Raw genomic sequence first — 25,220 nt, forward strand, 5'->3', positions numbered from 1 at the left:
TTGTTTACAGACACAAAAATAGGGTGGTGGCTCTTATTGAGCATGACCCCCTAACAAGGAGGTGGAGACCTCCTTATATAGAGAGCCTCATGGCCACCATCATGGTACCCTAATGGGCCTAGCCCAGTTAGGGTTACCTCCACAAAACCCCCTCAGCCCAATAACATTGTATTAGTCCATATAATAAAATAAGCCAAACATAATAAATTTAGGGTCGTAAAACCGGGTTTAGTACCATACCCCTACAACTTCAAAATGTTATTATAACTTATTAAGTTAATATAACTTAGCTTCATAGTAAGGAATCCAAACACCCTCTAATACTAAAACAAGTACTTACGCATGATCTCAACTTCAAACATCAGATCTTGAAATCATTCGCAGAGTGTTAATAATAACTCATTTTGTATATGGAGAGTTTCTGGTTTCATACCAATCCAACAATGTAATTTTCTGTTAGTGTTTCAAGTAATTACAGAGTGTTAATAATAACTCATGCTTTGTTAGTGTTACCCACTTACTCTCTTTGATTCTTGTTTATTGCCATTTCTAGTTGGAAGATTAGTTGATATTCAAACTCACTTGATATTCAGGCTCTCTATGCTGCTACACAAATACAATTACTAAAATTCTAGTTCACAGTGGTCAAAACTCACAATTTATTTTGGGTATCAGATCTGCGAATGATTTCAAGATCTGATGTTTGAAGTTGAGATCATGCGTACCTACTTGTTGTTTTAGTGTTTGACAACTTCTTATTATACATTATTATAACAATTTGAATTTTATCAACTATAATTAAAGATTATTGATGAAAATTTAAAATTGTCATACCTAAATCAGAGGATTGACTTACAATCTTTATAAAGATAGAAATATTAAGAGTCAGATATGCGGATAAAATGCATTTAAACTAAGTTTTTCTTTGAATTATGGATTAATCAAATAAACCAAAAGAAAATAATAATTATAGTAGTAGTGGTGGTGGTGGTGGTAGGAGCAGCAGCAGCAGTAGTAGTAGTAGTAGTAGTAGTAGTAGTAGTAGTAGTAGTAGTAATAATAATAATAATAAATCTGAGCTCGAGCTTTAGAGAAGTCTATCGAGCCGAGCTCAAGTAGTGTAAAGCTCTCGTTTGCACCTTGATATTCCTAGTCGTTTATTGCATTTATCCAGAAGCTTAATTGATCTGTGATCTGTTAATTGTCTTAATATATGTGTTGTTTCCTTCGGCTGCTGAGCTGCAGGCATATGAACCCTGAGATCATGGACGAAAACACAACGTCTGATCGCACCGTTTTAGTAAGTAAACATATATATTTCTGGTGGTTGGTTTGTGTATTTTAAAATGTATTATATAATAAGTATTTATTTATTTATATATTTCTTTGTTTGGTTGTTTCAGCGAAGACCCAACAGACGAGTCTGTCTGATTCTACTCATCATTGTGATTTGTGTCGTCGCTGCTATCGTATGTCCGCTTGCTATTAAATTATCTACAACCAAGCCAAAAGTGTCTGTGACGAGTGCTAATGTGATTGAAGGGGGTCATTTTCACTCCCAAAGGAATTCGTGTGTACGGAAGCGTACCCATGATGGCGACATTTGAAAAGATCGGTGTCAACCCTGTGACTGGGAATGCTACATTGAGAGTGTCTTTCTATTTGTATGAAAATGGCCCACGAGTCACATTCGAAGGAAAATGTGATGAGTGCATAAGTAGGGTCGGGCAGTCTGGGAAGCCAATGGTAATTAAGTTTGATCACACCCTGCATAACTTAACAGACAAGCAGTTATCCTACCTTAAGGAAACTGTGGGTCACGAGATATGGTTGAAAGTTGACATCAAACTGAAGTGTAAGCGAAATTTTGAGGTTAATTTAAGCTGTGTGTTTTACTCTACAACTTGAAGAGGATGGTGCTCTTATTAAACTCATGAAATGCTTAACGATATCTGTTGAATGTTGTGTGGTAAGTTTTATTGAGTAAGTTAGATAAATTATTCTAGATTCAAAGTATTAATGTTAATGGCTGTTTGAGATATTGTAAATGAAATGATCATCTTAGATAGTATTGATTTTAACTATTAACAATATTTGAGAATTTTGATGTGTCCTTTTCTCTCGTGTGTTTGATTAGATGAAATCTACTAAAAATCTGATATTTTGTATAATACTCTTTTTTTAAGAATTATTTACACAAAATAATAATAATAATAATAATAATAATAATAATAATAATAATAATAATGCTTTTCCAGAGCAAGTGCATAGAAATCTTTTGTTTTGTAAAAAGATGTTTGATGATGAAACCAAAATTGATTATCATTTTGTGATTTAAAGTTATGAGTAATGGAATACATGTATTTGAACATTCACAAGGAATTGCATCTGCTTTGCCTAATTAGTAATTAGTAAAATGTTATGGTATCAAAACTAGTGTATGATTTAGAAATGAAACAAGTTTAGACAACATGATTTATTGTTTCTTCTCTAACGTTCTTATTATTATTGTTGATTAGATTTATGTGAGATATCAAAGAGCCATTTATTAATCACAAGATTAATTAGGTTGATAGGTTCTAGGTGGAGGTAAGCATCTCGAGTCTATTTATTAATTAATGAAACCGATGTTCTAAACTGGAGTCTGTTTGGTATTAGTTTGAGCATGTCAATCCAGGGTGTCTTGAATTAGTCAGTAATTAGGTTAAAAACCCGTGTACTACACGGGTCTCAATAATTAAAAACAAAAAAAAACAAAACAAAAAATTAAATATTACATAAATACTTTAAAGTCACAATTCACATGTATATATGAGTATATTTCCTTGTAAAAAGATAAAATAGATAAATAAACAATTTAAAATGATGATATTGTAGCAATATTATCCTAATATTTTGGGCGGAAAAATGTAGAAATAAAGAAATATTAGTTTGACACATGGCAAAAAATGGATTCCTTTATTATATAGGATAGACTAACTTATATGTCCGTGTGCTACATGGGTTGAGAAAATGTTTTTTCTTAAACAAATTTAACAGTATATAATAAGATGAGTAAAATTTATAAAAATCAATTTCACATATAACCGTAAAATTCAATTAAAAATATATTTTGTTAACAGATATAGGTTCTAGTTTTTATTTACTAATTTCTAAAGACATTTATATAGAAAGCGGGATGTTTGTATCGAATAATCCATTTTGGCGTTTGAATGAGGTGACTAAAAAGTTTCATACATATAATCATTTACAAAATTGCATGTTAATAGATACGCTTAACTTTTGTATAAATATTAAACTTAAAATTTGAAGGGGTTAAAGTATACATAATAACTTCATTTATGTTATTTATGATTATTTTTTAAATTTCTTATCAAATTTAGAGAGAGATATATTTTTTATAAGATTGTGAGAAAAAAAATTAAAAATGTATATCAAAAAATAAAAAAAATTTGGAAAATTTATTTAAACAAAAACGTCATATTATTTTTTGAATTACTAATTATAGGGATGATTAAAATTATTAAAAAAAAAAGAAAAGAATATGTATATTACACTTTATTATGAAAAATAAAAGAATAAAAATCAACAATATAATACTCCTCCCAATAAAACCTTATTTAACCTAAATTCTTTATTTTAACAACTTTTCATCTTCCATCTTCACTCTTCCATCTTCATTCTTACATCTTCAACATAGAAATTATTTACGGCTGATTTCAAAGAATCATTTATCATCTTGTTAAGATCTTCAAAATTTGGTGAGTTACTTTTCAGATACTAAGTATTCTGTTGATTAAGGTTAAAGTAACTGAATCTGTGAAAGTTTTGAAAAAATACTGTGATGATTAAATAATCTTTGAAGTTTAATGTTTGAATATATGTTTTCTTTATGTTTATGTAGAATGCATAACAAAATTTATTGAAATATTATGTATACGTATTTTGATAGATAAAATTAGGGCTTTTGAAAAGAAATATAATCAGAATGAAATAATGTTTGTATTATTTTGACATTGTGTTAGTGTTTATTTATTGATATGTTTGAATGATAACATAAACTGTAATACAAAATTGACTGTTACAATCATTCACAGGTCAGATGGGTCCAAAGTTTATTAAGTTTATAAAAAAGCCTAATGCAACTTCTATGGTAAGCCTTGTAGTTTTTAAATAGTATCAGTACATAATAAGTATATTAATGTAAAAGGGTTTTGAATTTATATTTATTTCAGAAGCTACCGTAAATCTATGATGATTTATTTTCAAAATTCAATTATCCACTTGGTTATACTACTATTAGAACAAAAAGCGGATCAAGATTGACAGTTTCAATAAAATTTGAGAAGAATGGTTATAGGATAACTAAAGGATGGGAAAACGTTGCTTTGGATTTGAAGTTAGCTTATGATGATTTGTTTGGTCTTTAAGCATGATGGAAATTCATGTTTCACAATTCAGCATTTCAATGAAACTCGTGTTACTGCTGATGACAATTCATTCTACAAAATGTTGTTCCATCTTGACATTGATTATACATTATGTATTCTAATTGTGAGTTTAAAGTAATAGTTAGGGTATGGAAAATTTTAAAATACTTTTTCATATTTTTGAATATAAAGGTGGTGCCAACTTTGTTTGTTCAACGATTTGAAGACCTCGAAAATATCTCTATCAGATATTTTACCATACGTGCTGATGACATGTATATGATTGTACAGTCAAAATCCTTAACATTGGAGAAAAGTTTTATTTTAGGAGGGGTTGGCTGAAAGTAGTTGAAGCTTTAAAACTGAAAAGGGGAGACTATCTGCTTATTTGATTATGATGGTAAAGATGTTTTCAAGTTGACAGCTTTCAAGGCAGATGGTATTGAATATAGGTTGAAACCATTTAAATATCCGAATAATGTTAGAGAAATCATAGATGTTGATCTTGAATCAATTGAAGATGAATATGATGATAATATTGGTAAGAATAATGCTATGTTAAAGTAAGTTCGATGGGAATGAATCATGAATTTGAACATAATGTTGATGTGGAAGAGCAACATTTTGTTGATGTTGATGTTGATGTTGGTAACAATGGTGATGAAGAAAATGTTGGTGGGATTAATGAGGTTGATGTTGAGGTTGATGATGGTACCAGTGGTGATGAAGATAATGATGGTGCGGTTAATGTGGTTGATGATCATGATCTTCAGTTCGTTAAAACAATTGGTGATAGTTGTAATTTTTAACTCCAAATATATGATTCATAAAATATAATATTTTCCATTTTTTGTAGCGTTTACCAAATCGGTTTGCAAGAAAATCAAAGTTGAATAAATCAAGGAAGGTGATTATCAGAAACAACAATGGTGTGGAGTTTAAAAGTGAACTTCGTGTTGAAACTCCGCACAACAAACCGAGATACCGTGTCCACGACTTCAAAGGTATGTTAACATCTTTTGACTTGAATGTTGGTGACACATGTTTGTTTGCTTATAACAAAAGGGAAGGGAAGATAATCATAAGTAATGTGGTGAACAATTAAAACAATTTGTTTTTTATGTTTTATATTTGTTGATCATGACTTGGACTTTTTAAGTATGGTAGATGAAAGTTTATGAAACAATATTTGAAGTAATGTTTGAAGTTAGGATATGTCTAACTTTATGTAAGAATTTTGGTAATTTAGGATGTTTACTTTTTATTATATGTACTGAAGTAAAGCCTTTTTATTATATTGCATGATTAAACCATTATGATTGTGGATTATATGTAAACATTATGACATGCAAAATAGTTTACCATAATTGTTTAAAAACATGAATATTGTTAAACTTTTAAAAGGTACTTACAAACTTCTAAATACTTCTTTATATACAACATTTGATGTCTCATTTGAAGTATTACCATCACCATCTAGAATTAGAACTTTAAGCCCATCTCGTCTTGTAACTCTTGATAATGCGACACACAATTAACCATGTGTAAAAACGGGCTTTTTCAAATATAATCCAACTCTTGATAATGATTTCCCTTGACTTTTGTTTATGGTCATTGCGAAACATAAAGCAAGCGGATATTGTCTTCTTTGTAGCTTAATGTGAAGTTTTTTGTCGGTACGTATCAATGTAATTCTTGGAATATAATGCTTATCTCCAATATTACTACCTGATATAATCTCCACTCGTATAATACGTTTTCCCAATGAGACCACCTTTAACCGAGTACCGTTACACAATCCACTTTTTTGATCAATATTTCTTAGAAGCATAACAGGAACTCCTGCCTTTAACACCAACTTGTGGTTTGGCAAACCTGATGCTTTAATTCCATTAAGAATGTCGGGAGAGCATAAACTCTCATCCAAATTCTCATTCATCATGTCGGTAGGACATACACTATCAGAATTTAGACATTCCCTTTCTTCACCAGGAAATATTGACAGCAAACGGTCATTAATTTCTTGAACAATATCATTTTTTGGAGCAAGTATTGCTCTTTCATGAAAATAATCTTTTTCTTTGAAATTTTGTAAAACGGACGAATACACAAATTCTATTAACTCAAAAATTGGATCACATGAATGTCTGATAAGAAGATATTCTGGTATTTATATTTGTGCTTCACCATCATTGGTACCACCAGCATTACCTTCGCCTATATCCAAAAACCATTGTGCAAACATTTGTGTTTGCTGAATTTCAGTTGAATGATTTGAGGTAGTTAACCTCAGATTTTTTTTGTCAACTTAAGGACTTTGCAATTTCTCCAAATGTAAAAAGAACTTAAACATGAGTTTACAATTTGTTGTCTACTTCCACCTGGGACAACTGGTAATATTTGTCTAAAGTCTCCTCAAAAAACAATCACCTTTCCACCAAATGGTAAATCTGAAGAGGCTCCTGATGAAGATGTTAAAATATCTTTTAATGATCTATCCAAAGCTTCAAACCCATGCTTGTGTACCATCGGAGCTTCATCCCATATATTAGTGAGGTTTCTCTTAATAAACATGCAAGATCGCTATCTTGCTTTATATAACAAAATGAATCCTCAACCAAATTAATTGGAATGTGAAACCTGAAGTGTGCAGTCCTACCACCGGATAACAAAAGTGATGTGATTCCACTTGAAGCAACACTTAAACAATTTTTCCTTGAGATCTTATAGATGCACATAACGTTTTCCAAATATAAGTTTTTCCAGTGCCACCATAACCATAAAAAAAATACCCCACTTTTATTCTTATCAACCGCTTCAATGATTTCTTCATATACGGAATGTTGCTCGTCAGTAAATGAAGAAAACAGTTGTTCAAACTCTTGAGCTAACATAACCTTGTCATAAGAAAGTTCTTCACTAAGTAAAATATTATTTGCAGAAGAGATGGAATCTTTATTAGAAAAATGCATGGTAAAAAACTTTTTTAGAGTGAAATTATTTCTTAATAGAAATTTTTCTATTTCAAACAATGTAAGGTTTTTGAGCTGTTCGTCATTAAGTTCTAAACATGCACATTTAAAATAAATTTTGTTATACAAAAAATAAATAAAAAATATTTTTCTATATAGAGATAATAAAACATCAATTTGTATCATTATATGATTTTTAATACCTGAATGCTTTAAAACAATGCGTTGTCTGTATAAAATATCATCTGACAAGTAAGTCCACGTTGTTTCCCAAACAAATTCAGGTCTAGACATGCTCTCGGACATTAGCAATGTGCAAAATAAACTTCTTAAGTAATAACCAGTGCCAATAAAACTTGCTTCTACAATTGCTTCAACATATTCATTGTCATCATCCAAAAGGCCACATGCATAACATGCATCTCTAAATGTTGGATATTTGACAGAGTTGACTGTTCGAATTTGAGCAAATGTTGTTGGACCTTTAACCTTGTTCAACAAAATTCTTAAATAATAAGTTTCACCAAGAGAAGGAGAAACTGCATGAACTCTACCAATGGAAAACCCTAATTTCCTTGGTTTCCAATAACGTTTGTCAGCTTTCCAAACAAACTTTGTAGGAAATTCAACGTAAGTTAAAGTACGTGTTTCTGGATACTTTTGATTGCACTTGAACCACTCTGAAAACATTGAGGAAGCAACAGAAGGTTTATCTAAGATATCATCAAGATCATCAAACGCCTCATAAATAACTTGCTGTTGTCCAGGTAGATGAAAAGGAAGCCTAATCACTGAGGGAGTCCTATAATGTATATCATATGAAAAAAATCCTCCATGATGCTTCACATGCAGATATGTATCTGCAGCTATAGTATGTAACATCCTAAAATTTATAATGTTGAATAAAGAAAGTTATGTTAGTGATTTCGCGTTTTAATTATTAATATCGAGTAGGAGCGGGTCATGGACTTGGATTAATTGAGATAGGATAAATGAGAATGGGATTTCAGGGATATAAATACCCCCTTAATCCCAAAATATCTCATTTCTCACCAAACTCCACACACACTCCACACACTCCTCAAAACACACACATACTAACCGATCAAGATTCGAAGCCGAGACCCGAGATTTTGTTGATAGATCTGAGTTGGTAAGGTAAGAACAAATCCACCAAAGCTTATAGTACTGAAAATGGTTAGGATTTGATGGGTTAACCGGACCCGAAACCCAAACTGCCCAAATCGGACCCCTAAAACGTCGATTTTAGGCCGATTTGATGGTTGGGATTTGTAGGCGCCGATCATACGATTCCGTGGGTACCAAAATCGAGTTATTTGGCTAAGAAACGAAGGATTTATGGGCAAACAGATCTGCAGCGCGATAACTTCGCCTGCAAGATTAAGTTCGCCTGATGAACTTCGCCTTCAAGCGTAACTTCGCCTAAGGATAACTTCGCCTACGGCCAAGTTCGCCTAAGGTATAACTTCGCCTGAAGCCAAGTTCGCCTAAGGTTTAACTTCGCCTGAAGCCAAGTTCGCCTAAGGTTTAACTTCGCCTGAAGCCAAGTTCGCCTAAGGTTTAACTTCGCCTGAAGCCAAGTTCGCCTAAGGTATAACTTCGCCTGAAGCCAAGTTCGCCTAAGGTTTAACTTCGCCTGAAGCCAAGTTCGCCTAAGGTTTAACTTCGCCTGAAGCCAAGTTCGCCTAAGGTTTAACTTCGCCTGAAGCGAAGTTCGTTTATAAAATAAATTAAAAACCTAATGGAAAATGTGTTAAGGCAGTTATCGAAAATAAAATTTTTCCAAGCTGACCTGGCAGCTTAACCCCAGCCAGGGGCTCTGCCCCTTGGACCCCGCTAGGGGCTGCCGCCCCTAGAACCCCGCTGCCAGGGGCGCTGCCCCCGGACCCCCATTCGTTGTGGGTCATATATAGATAGAAATACAAAACGAGTAGTAGTAGTTAATTGATATGTGTAAATATTATACAGTTAGCCGAGCCCAGTTAAAGAAATGAATTACGATCAACGGCGAGCGTAACAGGATCCAGGTGAGTTTCTAGCCCCATTCCTTGTTATGTTTTCGGGGCTGTGTGCATACTTGATGTGTTGTTAATACATTTATCCTAAGTGATAAGTGTATGCCATATGTGATATATGTGATATGTATGAATGATTGCTTGATGGTACGTGAACGATCTTCGGATATTGCACGTACTGTCAGGTTGTAACGTTATAAATATGGTAAGTATGTTATGTATGAACGATTGCTTGATGGTACGTGAACGATCTTCGGATATTGCACGTACTGTCAGGTTGTAACGTTATAAATATGGTAAGTATGATATGTATGAATGATTGCTTGATGGTACGTGAACGATCTTCGGATATTGCACGTACTGTCAGGTTGTAACGTTATAAATATGGTAAGTATGATATGTATGAATGATTGCTTGATGGTACGTGAACGATCTTCGGATATTGCACGTACTGTCAGGTTGTAACGTTATAAATATGGTAAGTATGATATGTATGAATGATTGCTTGATGGTACGTGAACGATCTTCGGATATTGCACGTACTGTCAGGTTGTAACGTTATAAATATGGTAAGTAAGATATGTATGAACGATTGCTTGATGGTACGTGAACGATCTTCGGATATTGCACGTACTGTCAGGTTGTAACGTTATAAATATGGTAAGTATGATATGTATGAACGATTGCTTGATGGTACGTGAACAATCTTCGGATATTGCACGTACTGTCAGGTTGTAACGTTATAAATATGGCAAGTATGATATGTATGTTTATGTGTATGAACGTAATAAAGTTAATAAAGGAAGGAAATGACGGTTGTATGGTTACGAAAAGGGTACCGAGCCCTAATAATACTCGAGGTATGATGTATGGTTGTATGGTAACGAAGAGGGAATCGAACCCTACTAATATTCGAAAACAAGGGACCAGACCCTGATAATATCTGTGATGTTAGGGACCAGACCCTAATAATATCTGTGATGTTAGGGACCAGACCCTAATAATATCTGTGATGTTAGGGACCAGACCCTTATAATATCTGTGATGTTAGGGACCAGACCCTTATAATATCTGTGATGTTAGGGACCAGACCCTTATAATATCTGTGATGTTAGGGACCAGACCCTTATAATATCTGTGAGGTTATAGGGCGAAAGGCTCTTTAAAACGTATGATTATGAATGTAAAGAAAGTATGTAAGTAAGAAAGAAAGTATGTAAGTAAGAATGAAGGCATGAGTACTTATGTGTGTATGAAAGAAAGTTATGAGGTTAAGTACGTATGCATGTAATAAGGTATTGTATGGTATTGTATGATTAACTAGAACTCACTCAGCGTAGCTGACTTTTAGTATGCACGCAGGTGAGTAGGTTGAGACAGCTGGCTTGAGTGGAGGACACATGGCAGAAGACTAAAGCCTGGCATCTGAAGATCTGATATGTTTTATAAGTTATGTTTTGATTTTGAAAGACAAGAGGAATGTTTTAAGACATGATTATGAATCGATATGTAATGTTTTATGAAAGTTTTATATTCCGCGTAAAGTTTTTAATTAACTCTGATATTTAAAACTGTGTTTATGAGTAAATCCAACACGAAAGTAGGGTTACCGGTAACGGGGCCTTACAAGTTGGTATCAGAGCAAAGTTCGAGAGATTTAAGCATCCTACATGCTTAGACTCGAACAGAGAATGAGATTTAAGTAAGAAAAGAAAGAAGATGCCAGTTCAAGAATGCCATGTGTCGCTCAAGCAAGATCAGTAAAGGTGAAAGGTATGATTAAATGATATACGTTAATGAGAAAGAAAAGATATGAGAATGGTACGGATAGGAATAATTGATTGTTTGAACTGACTAACTACTTAAATAGAACCAGCACAAATAGACTCATAAAAGGAAGTGTATAGGACACGGAAAGTAACGTGATCAGCTAATCACAACTGGCCACTGTTATTACCTGTTAGCCTTACTATCCTTGTACTAGATAGTTCCTTGAGTGATGATGTTTGTGTTTTCCCCTTTAGAATACTAATGGCTGGAGCTGGAGAATTTGTTGAAACTGGGGGTCGCACTGGACGTCGTGGCAGGCCTCGTCTTGTCCGGCAACCTTCGGTAGAAGAAGCTTCCCACACCGAAGATGAAGGAAGCGCAGCTGGAGGAGACCAGAACAACAACGAAGAAGTTCAACTTAGCCCCGCAGTTCAAGCAGCCATCGTTCAGGCTGTAGTTGCTGCTGTGAAGAACCTGAATCCCGAAGGATCTGCTGGAAGCCGTGAGCGAACTGCTGAAGGGGCGGGTGGTGATGGTAGAAAGGATGGGGAAGGTGAAAGAGGGGCCTCGAGTGGGGATAAGTCTGTGAAAGTCGATGATAGGAGAGGAGGACAAGGTGGGTGCAGCTATAAGTCCTTCAAAGGTTGTGACCCGCCTAAGCTGACTGGTTTAGGAGACGCAATCGCTACTCTCCAGTGGATAACCGCTATGGACAAGGTTATCCGCATTAGCGAATGCCGTCCCGACCAAGCTGTGGGTTATGCTACTCAGTCATTCGTAGATGAGGCTATGTACTGGTGGGAGAGTGTGGAGCAGAGGAAGACCCGTGAAGAGATCAAAGAGATGAAGTGGGAAGATTTGAAAGAGTTGGTAATGAAGAAGTTCTGTGCAGATGCCGAGGTTGAAAGAACGGAGATGAAGTTCCAGAATTTAAAAGCCGGTATGATGACGCATCGTGAGTATACCACGGAGTTCAACCGACTATCTAGGTTGGTGCCTGACATGGTTGACACTGAGGTCAAGAGAATCAAATGTTATGTGAGGGGGTTGCCACAAAAGGTCCGCATGTTAGTCAGGGCGATTCAACCTGCTACTTTTGATTCGGCTGTTGGACTCGCGGAAATGGTCTATGCTGACGTGGCCGCGGATGATAGGGTGGAAAGGGACGAAGAGAAAGAGAAGAAAGGGGTCACTCCTGCTAAACGACCCGGTACTCAGTTATGGAACTCCAAGGATAAGAAACAGAAAGTGTGGGAGAAGAGATCGTGTAAGACCTGCGGAAAGAGGCATGGTGGTGAGTGCAAGTGGGGTAAAAGTTCTAACGTTTGTCTCAAATGTGGAAAGGCTCATGGTGGGGAATGCAGAATGGGGTCGAATGCCTGTTATAAGTGCGGGAAGGTAGGGCATTATGCCAATGAGTGCAGTGCGAAGCCAGCATGTTACAAATGTGGCAAGACAGGCCATATGTCAAGGGAGTGCACTGAAGGTGTAGCTGGAGGTAGTGGAAAGAAGGATGCCGATCAAGCTAGGCCCAGAACTAGAGCCTACATGCTGACCCAGGAACAAGCCAGGCAGATTCCGGATGTCGTCACAGGTATGTTTCTAGTGAACGATGTTTCCGCTTCTGTATTATTTGATTCTGGTGCGAATAGAAGTTTTGTAGCTACGACGTTTAGTAAACTAGCTAAAATGAAAGGCTGCCGAGTGTCTGAAACTTTTGTAGTAGAAACCGCAAGTGACACTTCGGTGAAAATAACAAAAATGGTTAAGAATTGTAAGATAGAGTTAGAGGGACATGAGTTCCCTGTTACTTTGTATGTTATGGCCTTAGGAGGGTTCGATGTAGTCTTGGGTATGGATTGGTTGTCTGAGTTTGAGGCTCAGATAGTATGTAAAAGTAAGATGATAAGGTTAAAGTCATTGGATGGTAGCGCGGTGACGGTTTATGGTGATAAGGAGAGTTATGGGCTTAATGTCATTTCGATGATAAAAGCCGAGGGTTTGTTAAGGCGAGGGTGCGGTGCCTACCTGGCGTATGTTGTCAACGCTACGGCCGAGACGAAAGAAATGAAGAATGTTCCTATTGTGCGCGACTACCCAGAAGTATTCCCTGAGGATCTTCCGGGGTTGCCACCTGAGCGAGAGATAGAATTTCAGATAGATCTAGTACCAGGAGCCCAGCCCGTCGCGAAAGCGCCTTACCGTCTAGCACCGTCCGAGATGAAGGAATTGATGTCCCAACTGCAAGAACTCCTCGACAAGGGTTTTATCAGACCGAGTGTTTCTCCTTGGGGCGCACCGGTTTTGTTTGTGAAGAAAAAGGATGGAAGTATGAGAATGTGCATAGACTATCGTGAGTTGAATAAGCTTACGGTAAAGAATAGATACCCCTTGCCTAGGATTGACGATCTGTTTGACCAACTGCAAGGTTCGAGTTGGTTCTCACGAATAGATCTTAGATCAGGCTACCATCAACTGAAGGTAAAGGAGGCAGACGTCCCTAAGACGGCGTTCCGAACGCGATATGGACACTACGAGTTCCTCGTAATGTCATTCGGTCTAACAAATGCTCCTGCAGCATTTATGGACATGATGAACAGGGTGTGTCGACCAATGTTGGATAAGTCAGTTATCGTTTTCATTGATGACATATTAATATATTCAAGGAGCGAGTCTGACCATGCGGAGCATTTGAGAGAAGTATTGGAAGTTCTGAAGAAAGAGAAGTTGTATGCCAAGTTTTCGAAATGCGCGTTCTGGTTAAGAGAAGTGCAATTTCTAGGTCACGTGATTAATTCGGAAGGGATTACCGTGGACCCAGCTAAGATTGAGGCGATAACGAATTGGAAGACTCCGCAGAATCCGACTGATATACGAAGTTTCCTAGGGTTAGCCGGCTACTACAGGAGGTTCATCGAAGGTTTCTCCAAGATAGCCGCACCGCTGACCGGTATGACCCGAAAGTCGATAGTATTCAGTTGGGGAAAATTTCAAGAAGAAGCCTTTGAAGAATTAAAGAGAAGACTCACGCAAGCTCCAATCCTTACTTTACCCGATGGTGATGAGGATTTTGTTGTTTGTGCTGATGCCTCACATCAAGGGTTAGGTTGCGTGTTGATGCAACGAGGGAAGGTGATAGCCTACGCGTCTAGACAGTTGAAGGTCCATGAGAGTACTTATCCGACGCATGATTTGGAGTTAGCAGCCGTAGTGCATGCTCTTAAGATATGGAGGCATTATCTGTACGGTACTAAGTGTACTATCTATACCGATCATAAAAGTTTAAAGTACTTCTTCGAGCAGAAAGAACTGAACATGAGACAGAGAAGATGGTTAGAATTGATAAAGGATTACGACTGTGAGATTAAGTATTACCCCGGTAAAGCTAACGTGGTCGCTGATGCGTTAAGTCGTAAGAATGAGGAAGTCCTTGCAACCGTGAAGTCATACAAGTTGATCATGAACTCAAGTCTTTTTGAAGAAATCATCAAAGTGCAGTCTGAAGTGTTAGTAGACGAAGGGTTAGTAAAGAAAGAAAGGATTTATGGCCAGCAAGATGAGTTGATGGAAAACACTCATGGAGTTAAAACTAGATTTGACCGTATGTGGATTCCACGCCATGGTGATCTTAGAAGTCGAATCTTAGATGAAGCTCATAAGTCAAGGTACTCAATCCATCCTGGAGCTACAAAGATGTACCAAGACTTGAAAAGGGATTACTGGTGGCCTGGAATGAAGAATGATGTAGTAGATTATGTCGGTAAGTGCTTAACTTGCTTACAAGTCAAAGCCGAACATCAGAAGCCTTATGGGATGATGCAACCGCTAGAGATACCTGAGTGGAAATGGGAACACATCACCATGGATTTCATAACTAAGCTACCTCGTACAGCTAAGCAACATGATACCATCTGGGTGATTGTGAACCGTTTGACCAAGAGTGCTCACTTTCTACCCATACGAGAGGCCATCTCGTCAGAAACGTTAGCAAGCTTGTTCATTAAAGAAATTGTAACCAAGCATGGAGTACCGTTATCGATCGTGTCTGATAGAGATACACGGTTTACTTCAAGATTCTGGAAGAAATTCCATGAAGCTATGGGGACGAGGTTGAACATCAGTACGGCGTACCATCCTCAAACCGATGGACAGTCCGAAAGGACGATCCAAACCCTTGAGGATATGCTACGTGCTTGTGTTTTAGATTTTGGTGGAAGTTGGGATGATCATCTGCATCTGGCAGAGTTCTCCTATAACAACAGTTACCATTCGAGCATTGGTATGCCACCGTTTGAGATGCTTTACGGTCGACGATGTAGAACCCCGGTGTGTTGGGGTGAGATTGGTCAGAAGGAAATGGGAAGCCTAGAAGTGGTTCAAGAAACGTCTTCAAAGTTCGATCAGATCAAAGCAAGAATGAAAGCCGCTCAAGACAGACAAAAGTCTTATGCAGATAAGCGGCGACGACCAATTGAGTTTAACGTTGGCGACTATGTGATGCTTAAGGTCTCGCCTTGGAAAGGAATTATCCGTTTTAGAAAGAGAGGGAAGCTAAGTCCGAGGTACATTGGACCATTTAAAATTTTGTATCGTGTGGGGGAAGTAGCTTATAAGCTGGATTTACCCGATGAGTTAGAAGGAATTCATTCAACCTTCCATGTTTCTCATCTGAGGAAGTGTCTAGCTGATGACACGTCTCACGTGCCATTAATGGACATTGAGGTTGATGAACAATTGAACTACATCGAGCAACCGATAAAGATCGTTGATCGCAAGGAGAAGCAGCTTCGTCACAAAACTATACCTTTGGTAAAAGTAATATGGAAACACCGCAAGGGATCATATGCTACTTGGGAAGCCGAGGATGAGATGCGCAAGTTTTACCCTAGTTTGTTTATGTAATAGTTAGGTTTCGGGGACGAAACCTCCTTAAGGGGGGAAGACTTGTAACATCCTAAAATTTATAATGTTGAATAAAGAAAGTTATGTTAGTGATTTCGCGTTTTAATTATTAATATCGAGTAGGAGCGGGTCATGGACTTGGATTAATTGAGATAGGATAAATGAGAATGGGATTTCAGGGATATAAATACCCCCTTAATCCCAAAATATCTCATTTCTCACCAAACTCCACACACACTCCACACACTCCTCAAAACACACACATACTAACCGATCAAGATTCGAAGCCGAGACCCGAGATTTTGTTGATAGATCTGAGTTGGTAAGGTAAGAACAAATCCACCAAAGCTTATAGTACTGAAAATGGTTAGGATTTGATGGGTTAACCGGACCCGAAACCCAAACTGCCCAAATCGGACCCCTAAAACGTCGATTTTAGGCCGATTTGATGGTTGGGATTTGTAGGCGCCGATCATACGATTCCGTGGGTACCAAAATCGAGTTATTTGGCTAAGAAACGAAGGATTTATGGGCAAACAGATCTGCAGCGCGATAACTTCGCCTGCAAGATTAAGTTCGCCTGATGAACTTCGCCTTCAAGCGTAACTTCGCCTAAGGATAACTTCGCCTACGGCCAAGTTCGCCTAAGGTATAACTTCGCCTGAAGCCAAGTTCGCCTAAGGTTTAACTTCGCCTGAAGCCAAGTTCGCCTAAGGTTTAACTTCGCCTGAAGCCAAGTTCGCCTAAGGTTTAACTTCGCCTGAAGCCAAGTTCGCCTAAGGTATAACTTCGCCTGAAGCCAAGTTCGCCTAAGGTTTAACTTCGCCTGAAGCCAAGTTCGCCTAAGGTTTAACTTCGCCTGAAGCCAAGTTCGCCTAAGGTTTAACTTCGCCTGAAGCCAAGTTCGCCTAAGGTTTAACTTCGCCTGAAGCGAAGTTCGTTTATAAAATAAATTAAAAACCTAATGGAAAATGTGTTAAGGCAGTTATCGAAAATAAAATTTTTCCAAGCTGACCTGGCAGCTTAACCCCAGCCAGGGGCTCTGCCCCTTGGACCCCGCTAGGGGCTGCCGCCCCTAGAACCCCGCTGCCAGGGGCGCTGCCCCCGGACCCCCATTCGTTGTGGGTCATATATAGATAGAAATACAAAACGAGTAGTAGTAGTTAATTGATATGTGTAAATATTATACAGTTAGCCGAGCCCAGTTAAAGAAATGAATTACGATCAACGGCGAGCGTAACAGGATCCAGGTGAGTTTCTAGCCCCATTCCTTGTTATGTTTTCGGGGCTGTGTGCATACTTGATGTGTTGTTAATACATTTATCCTAAGTGATAAGTGTATGCCATATGTGATATATGTGATATGTATGAATGATTGCTTGATGGTACGTGAACGATCTTCGGATATTGCACGTACTGTCAGGTTGTAACGTTATAAATATGGTAAGTATGTTATGTATGAACGATTGCTTGATGGTACGTGAACGATCTTCGGATATTGCACGTACTGTCAGGTTGTAACGTTATAAATATGGTAAGTATGATATGTATGAATGATTGCTTGATGGTACGTGAACGATCTTCGGATATTGCACGTACTGTCAGGTTGTAACGTTATAAATATGGTAAGTATGATATGTATGAATGATTGCTTGATGGTACGTGAACGATCTTCGGATATTGCACGTACTGTCAGGTTGTAACGTTATAAATATGGTAAGTATGATATGTATGAATGATTGCTTGATGGTACGTGAACGATCTTCGGATATTGCACGTACTGTCAGGTTGTAACGTTATAAATATGGTAAGTAAGATATGTATGAACGATTGCTTGATGGTACGTGAACGATCTTCGGATATTGCACGTACTGTCAGGTTGTAACGTTATAAATATGGTAAGTATGATATGTATGAACGATTGCTTGATGGTACGTGAACGATCTTCGGATATTGCACGTACTGTCAGGTTGTAACGTTATAAATATGGCAAGTATGATATGTATGTTTATGTGTATGAACGTAATAAAGTTAATAAAGGAAGGAAATGACGGTTGTATGGTTACGAAAAGGGTACCGAGCCCTAATAATACTCGAGGTATGATGTATGGTTGTATGGTAACGAAGAGGGAATCGAACCCTACTAATATTCGAAAACAAGGGACCAGACCCTGATAATATCTGTGATGTTAGGGACCAGACCCTAATAATATCTGTGATGTTAGGGACCAGACCCTAATAATATCTGTGATGTTAGGGACCAGACCCTTATAATATCTGTGATGTTAGGGACCAGACCCTTATAATATCTGTGATGTTAGGGACCAGACCCTTATAATATCTGTGATGTTAGGGACCAGACCCTTATAATATCTGTGAGGTTATAGGGCGAAAGGCTCTTTAAAACGTATGATTATGAATGTAAAGAAAGTATGTAAGTAAGAAAGAAAGTATGTAAGTAAGAATGAAGGCATGAGTACTTATGTGTGTATGAAAGAAAGTTATGAGGTTAAGTACGTATGCATGTAATAAGGTATTGTATGGTATTGTATGATTAACTAGAACTCACTCAGCGTAGCTGACTTTTAGTATGCACGCAGGTGAGTAGGTTGAGACAGCTGGCTTGAGTGGAGGACACATGGCAGAAGACTAAAGCCTGGCATCTGAAGATCTGATATGTTTTATAAGTTATGTTTTGATTTTGAAAGACAAGAGGAATGTTTTAAGACATGATTATGAATCGATATGTAATGTTTTATGAAAGTTTTATATTCCGCGTAAAGTTTTTAATTAACTCTGATATTTAAAACTGTGTTTATGAGTAAATCCAACACGAAAGTAGGGTTACCGGTAACGGGGCCTTACATAGTAGTCTTTGATTTCATCAATATTTTCTTTATTCCGATTTTCTTGATTGGTTGGTACAAAACAAACCGATGCTCTAACATGCCCTTTGTTTATATATTTAAACAAATACTTTATTGAACCAGCTTGATTGCACCACTCAATATTGATGTGTGCTTGATATCTTTTTAAAAGTGTTTTGTTATATGGCACAACGCTTGTATTATCCAACTTCACATATGACTTCTCAACAAAAAAAACCATTATTTCGTCTTCTGTATACGTGATAACCATCACCGTCAATTGATGTGAATTCATGGAATTTTTTTGGAAAATTTTTTGAACACTTTCCGTCAATCATGTATGGACAGTTCTTATTTGCAATGCCACACGGACCATGAATCATGAACTCCCTTACAAGATAATACAATTCTGGATCTAACTTTTTGTATGGTATTTCAGCTGAAATAAATGGATCAATATATTCAACTGTTAGAAGTTTGTGATCAGCATGCATAAATAAACACAGATGAGCCTGAGGCAACCCACGTTTTTGAAACTCCACTGTATATACAACTATAAAAAAGATAAACAAACATATCAGATTGTGTCATCAAAATGAATAGTCAAAATATGGTCAACCTTATGTTACTTTATCAAGAGTGATGAGTAGAGATTGTATTAAAATGCTTATATAAGACAATGAATGTAATGTTACAAATAAAACAACAAATGAGGTTTATAAGGAAGTATTTAGTAATTTATGAATTTTACATTTTCAACTATTGATTAAGTTTCTAAGCGTTGTACTTTGAATGCTATTTTGGTTTAACTGTATGTTTGACAATCATGTGTTTTCGTACAAGTATTATTTACAACTAAACATCATGTTGCCGTCCCAAAAAAAACATATTACAAATTATGTTGTCATTTCAGATTACATGTGTTTGTAAGACGATTTCTATGTTTTCACCTTTGTCATACACGGGTCAATAACCTAGTATGTGTATTAAATTAAAATTGAATACAAAAGAGGCATTTAATGTTATTTGAAAGTTTGTAATTAATATACAATGTGGTAAGATATGGTGGATTACTATATATGGCATAATATATACTCCATAGTTAATATGAAATAGGTCAAATCAGATATGAAAGGTCGGGTATAATAATAACCTAGAGCCGCCAAAAATAATAATGAAGGAAGCTGCAAAACCAAAAGTCTGGTTTACGAATTAAATGATTAGATTTCCAAGAATTTTTTTACAAAATATTAATAGATGTCAAATGGAAGATGAACAACACATCTTGTCAAATTTCTTCTTAAGTTTTCTGAAAAAAAAATGGCAGCTCTAGTTTCATGGAGGTTTAAACATTTACAAGATTGTTTTGTACTCCGAGTGAACAACAAAAGGGTGATTAAATTATCAATTGTCAGAGGGGTCTTGAATTTACACGAAGATGTCCTGAGAAAGATGTATGACCTCGGGATTTATCCCGGAGAGGAGTTTCCGAAACCACTCAAGCTCATGAAAAAGCTTTATCAAAGATTCATTCTTCATCAAGTACAACCAGAAAATCCACCACAAGTCATTCAATGGAGTTTTTTTTATAATAATCAGAACAATCAACTTCAATATGACAATGAAGAAACAACAAACTTGTCAGTGGATGAAGTTCTAGAGATGCAAGGGGTTGATTTTTTTGAAAATATGGTTGCCATTGAACCGACTTTTGTTGGAGCAAATGATTCATCTCTTGTCAGTTTCAAATATGCTCTTTCAAGGAGACTCGTTGAGGAAGAAGAAATTCGAAAAGAACTTGTTGCTGGTGGTTGGATTAGTGATGAAGAATCTGAAGGTAGTGATGGTTATATCTCCGATGTGGATGAATACATTACAAGTGATGATGAATGCTTTTATTGAGGTAAATCAATCAAATATCAAAATTTCTATATTAATCTTTTTACTTAACTTTGTACCTTAGCTTATTTATATTTCTAGATTTAGTAGTCATTTTATACATTGAGAAAGTTATGATATGTAACATTTTACACATAGTACAATAGTGGAAATGTGTTATATGTTTTGCATATGAGAATTATATTGTTTAACTAAATAGTTGTAATATATTAGTGTTATAATATGAATATTAAATAAGAAAATTTAAGAGATGTTTTTGTTTGCTTATTATTAGAGTTTTATTGTTAAAGTTTTAGGTTCATATATATAAAACACTTCAATAAGTTAGTTAAGGTTTAGTACTAATGCTTGAAAATACTTATTATTATAATACTTTTTGATTTATTGGCAAAATTACAACAACAATTAAGCATTTAAGTTACAATGTTTTGAGTTGCAGGTTTTATTTTGAATATAGGTGGTGAATGCAGGTGGTGGCTGGTGGTGTTTAAAAGGTTGTTTTTAAAATTTTTTATATGTAATGCTATGCTTATGCTTAACTCTAGACAATTTTAATTTTCTTTGTTAACTGTTTGCCTTATGTTTATAAGGCTTAATATTTTAAATGGATGCTTAGTATGTAAAATAATATTATGTAGAATGGTATGTTAAATATTTATAATTATGTAATGTAGGATAATATGTTTCATATGTATAATTATTTTCTTTAAGATGGTTTGATAACATATATATATATATATGTTTGTTGATGATTGGTAGAAATAAGTAGAAAAAAATACTTGCTTGGACCTTTCCAAGTAGTGAATTCTCCTTGATGTCTTTAATGATAGAATCAAATTTGATTTCGAATAATCTACATAAAATATCAGGTCTGTCTTCGGCATTAAGCGTTGTGTCTTCTAAAAATCTTTTAACTTCTGGCCATTTTGGGTTACATGTAATTGTAATGAAAAAATATGGATAACCATAACACTTACAAAGAGACATGGCATCTAAATAGTTTTGCAACATGTAACGTGCACTACCAGTAAAGGAAGAGGGTAGTATAGCACGCTGACCAACTATAGACAGATCGTTGTTGCCTTGATTTTGAACAGAACGAAGATTCTCATAAGTCTCACATCTTAATTTCTTTTGCTGATTACGTATGAAAAAAAGTCTTTCACTTTCGATCATTGTATACGCATCAACTAAAAGTTGTTGAAAAAGACGCCTAGATTGTAGAATCAATGAAAAATGATTCAATATGTCTTGGATCATTTAACAGAAAAACTCTCTCATTGTGCATAACCGTGTTTTAGTGATGTTTGAACCAGAAACATCACGATGAGGAATGTCAATTCTGTAACAAGCATCACCATAAACAAAAATTATTGGATACTGAAGTGGCACATAAGAAGGATGTAATTCACTAATACGTTACAAAAAACCGTCTTTTGTCTTGATGTAACATCCTAAATATTATAATGTTAAATAAAGAAAGTTACTTTTAGTGGTTTCGCGTTATTAATTAATTAACATCGAGTAAAGAACGTATCTTGGACTTAGATTAATTAAGGTGGATTAAATGGTAATGGGCCTTAGGTCCATAGGCTTTAAGGGATATAAATATCCTCTTAAACCACCCTAAAACCCTAAATCCTCATTTCTTTCCATCCTAATCTCTACACACTCAAAAACATACACATACACTATATCATATTCAGCCACGAGCGGGAAGGAAGAGAAACAAGATCGGGCGAACACCGATTTTGGTAGATCTTTGCTATACGAATCATACGCAAGGTTTAGAGTCCACAAACAAGATAACCGAGACCGAAGAACACACAAAGGTAAGCCTTTTACCTTTAAAAGTTTACGTTTTATTGACGTTTAGCCTTGAAACTTGAGTCTAGGATAGATCGGGTTTAAACGAAACATAAAGTTGTAAACTTGATAATAAACCTGAGTGTTATGAACCCGAAAATGGAAACAGCTCGATTAAATGAACCCTTAAACTAGTGTTAAACGTTTTAACTTAGAGGACCAACCTTTACGCGTTTTCGGGCCGAATCTTATTCAAAAACGGCCATGGGAATGTTCGCGAGATTGATTAGCATCATCTCTAAGGGTTACGGGTTGAACATGGATGTTAATGAAGTTAAAATCAAAACCCGCCGCTACTGTTGATAACTTCGCCTATCCATATGTTCGCCTGAGGATAAGTTCGCACATATGCAAGTTCGCCTGGGGTTAAATTCGTTAAATGTAAGTTTGCCTATAGCTAACTTTGCTAGACACAAGTTCTTCTATGGTAACTTCGCTAGTTATAAGCTCGCCAAGATGTGAACTTCGTTAGGTATAAGTTCGCCAAGCTGTGAACTTCGCCTAATACAAGTTCGCTAATGTTAAATTCGCTTAATATTAAGTTCGCCAAAAGTTAAGTTCGCTGAGAAATAAATTAAAATCCTAGTGAAAAATGTGTTAAGACAGTTAATGTAAATAAAATTTTTCCAAGCTGACCTGGCAGCTCGACCCCAGCCAGGGGCTCTGCCCCTTGGACCCTGCTAGGGGCTGCCGCCCCTAGAACCCCGCTGCCAGGGGCGCTGCCCCCAGACCCCCGTTCGTTGTGGGTTATATAAAGATAGAAAATAAGATATGGGTAGTAGTAGTTAATTGATACATGTAAATATTATACAGTTAGCCGTGCACAGCTCAAGAAGGGAATAACGATTAACGGAGAGCGTAACCGCATTCAGGTGAGTTTCTAGCCCCACTTTCTTGTTATGTTTTCGGGGCTGTGTGCATACTCGATGTGAATGTTAATACACTTACCTTAAATTGTAAGTGTATGTCTTATTGACGATTGTGATAGTTATGTATGTATGCTTGACAATACGTGAACGACCTTCGGGTATAGCACGTATTGTTAAGGTAAGTATAGTATAGTATGTATGAAATGTGTATGTGAATAAGGGAGTATGTATGATTATGTTGTGTATGGTATTAATTGTACGGATATGATAATGAAAGGTAAGGTAAGGCAAGGTCAAAGGGCTGCATACCCTAATAATATATGCGAAGGATAAAGGGTTGCATACCCTAATAATATATGCGAAGGATAAAGGGTTGCATACCTTAATAACATATGCGAAGGTTAAAGGGTTGCATACCCTAATAATATATGCGAAGGTTATAGGGTGTAATGCTCTTTAAAATGTAAGGTAAGTATATGAAAGAAAGAAAGTGCGAAGGTAAGTAAGTGTAATATAAACGAAAGTATGAAAGTATGTAGTTATGAATGTATTGTATGTTATGTGATTAACTAGAACTCACTCAGCGTAGCTGACTTTTAGTATGCACGCATGTGAGTAGGATGAGGCGGCTCGCTTGAGGGGGACACGTGGCATTGAATAAGAGGCTGGCATCGGAAGACTCAAGACGTGTTATGTTTTAATTACTTAGTTATTAAAAGACAAGTTGTTTGTTTAAGACAAGTTTTGGATTGTTATGAAATGTTTTATGAAAGTTTTTATGTTCCGCGAATGTTTTTATTAACTCTGATATTAAGAACTGTGTTTATGAGTAAATCCAACGTCCAAATGTGAGGCACCGGTAACGGGGCCTTACACTTGACAATAATATCTCTAGGTTCAAGTGACGTGTCAATGTCTCCAACAACTAAAGCAGCAACCTTAGAAGCAGTTGGCAAGTTATATGTTCTTCCATCTTTATTTCTTTTTGCAATGAGGCACAACTTTAGATCAGCATGAGGTTTGCTTTGAAAACAGTCACGGGCCATTCTGTAAGATTTGACCAACTCATTGTGTGAATATATCATGCTTTTCAACTCTTGAATAATCTCGACATCTAAAGTTTCAGATGTTTCTGTAGACACGTTGTTGCATTTGCTGAAAACAAATATATGTAATGCAAAAATTAGTTACCTATTGTGAACACAATAAATCATATAAATTATAATTTTGTTAACTAAGTACAAAATATACCCTAAACATTCTTGTCTGTTTGCCACCTCATTTTCAGTATCATATATATATAATTGAGAAAATTTTGCCTTTGAACCATCTGTTGGTAGAAGAGTTCCAATAGAATGGTAATTTTCACCGCTCAATCTAAATATAAGAGGACCTTTACTTCGGTTGATGGAGGAATCAACTTTTCCACCCACTGATGTAAACGCAAACATTGAATTGTATTGACAAATATTTTTCAAAAAATGTTTGCTTTTTGAATCCAATCCACTAAAAAGACGTTTATAACGGGATGGAGGTTCTTTAAAAGTTGGAAGATGAACTTTGTTGTATCCACAAGATAAACTAAAGCTTGATTTATTCTTTCTTTGTC

At 36.2% G+C, this 25,220-nt stretch overlaps 1 protein-coding gene across 1 annotated transcript; it reads right to left on the bottom strand.

The window, feature by feature from the left end:
* Positions 1 to 5,964: 5,964 nt before the first annotated feature.
* LOC143605111 (uncharacterized) lies at positions 5,965 to 8,284 on the bottom strand. The gene is made up of 4 exons (XM_077081342.1): positions 7,606 to 8,284; positions 7,223 to 7,494; positions 6,642 to 6,684; positions 5,965 to 6,545 (listed from the first exon to the last, which is right to left on the bottom strand). The coding sequence occupies exons 1-4, from the start codon at positions 8,282 to 8,284 to the stop codon at positions 5,965 to 5,967; spliced, it is 1,575 nt and encodes a 524-aa protein (XP_076937457.1).
* Between the last annotated feature and the right edge of the window lie 16,936 nt (positions 8,285 to 25,220).

Source organism: Bidens hawaiensis, unplaced genomic scaffold (genome assembly GCF_021521415.1).
Source record: "Bidens hawaiensis isolate Kalapana, Puna unplaced genomic scaffold, B.hawaiensis_p1.1 tig00067960_1, whole genome shotgun sequence".
NCBI classification, from domain to species: Eukaryota; Viridiplantae; Streptophyta; class Magnoliopsida; order Asterales; family Asteraceae; genus Bidens; species Bidens hawaiensis.

Excerpts from the sequence above, each read along its gene's own strand:
- LOC143605111 (XM_077081342.1), bottom strand. The coding sequence starts at position 8,284 with ATGTTACATACTATAGCTGCAGATACATATCTGCATGTGAAGCATCAT. Across the intron at positions 7,495-7,605 it reads CATTGTTTTAAAGCATTCAG|AACTTAATGACGAACAGCTC; the intron begins GTATTAAAAATC and ends GTGCATGTTTAG. Across the intron at positions 6,546-6,641 it reads GTTTTTGGATATAGGCGAAG|AATTTGTGTATTCGTCCGTT; the intron begins GTAATGCTGGTG and ends TTGAGTTAATAG.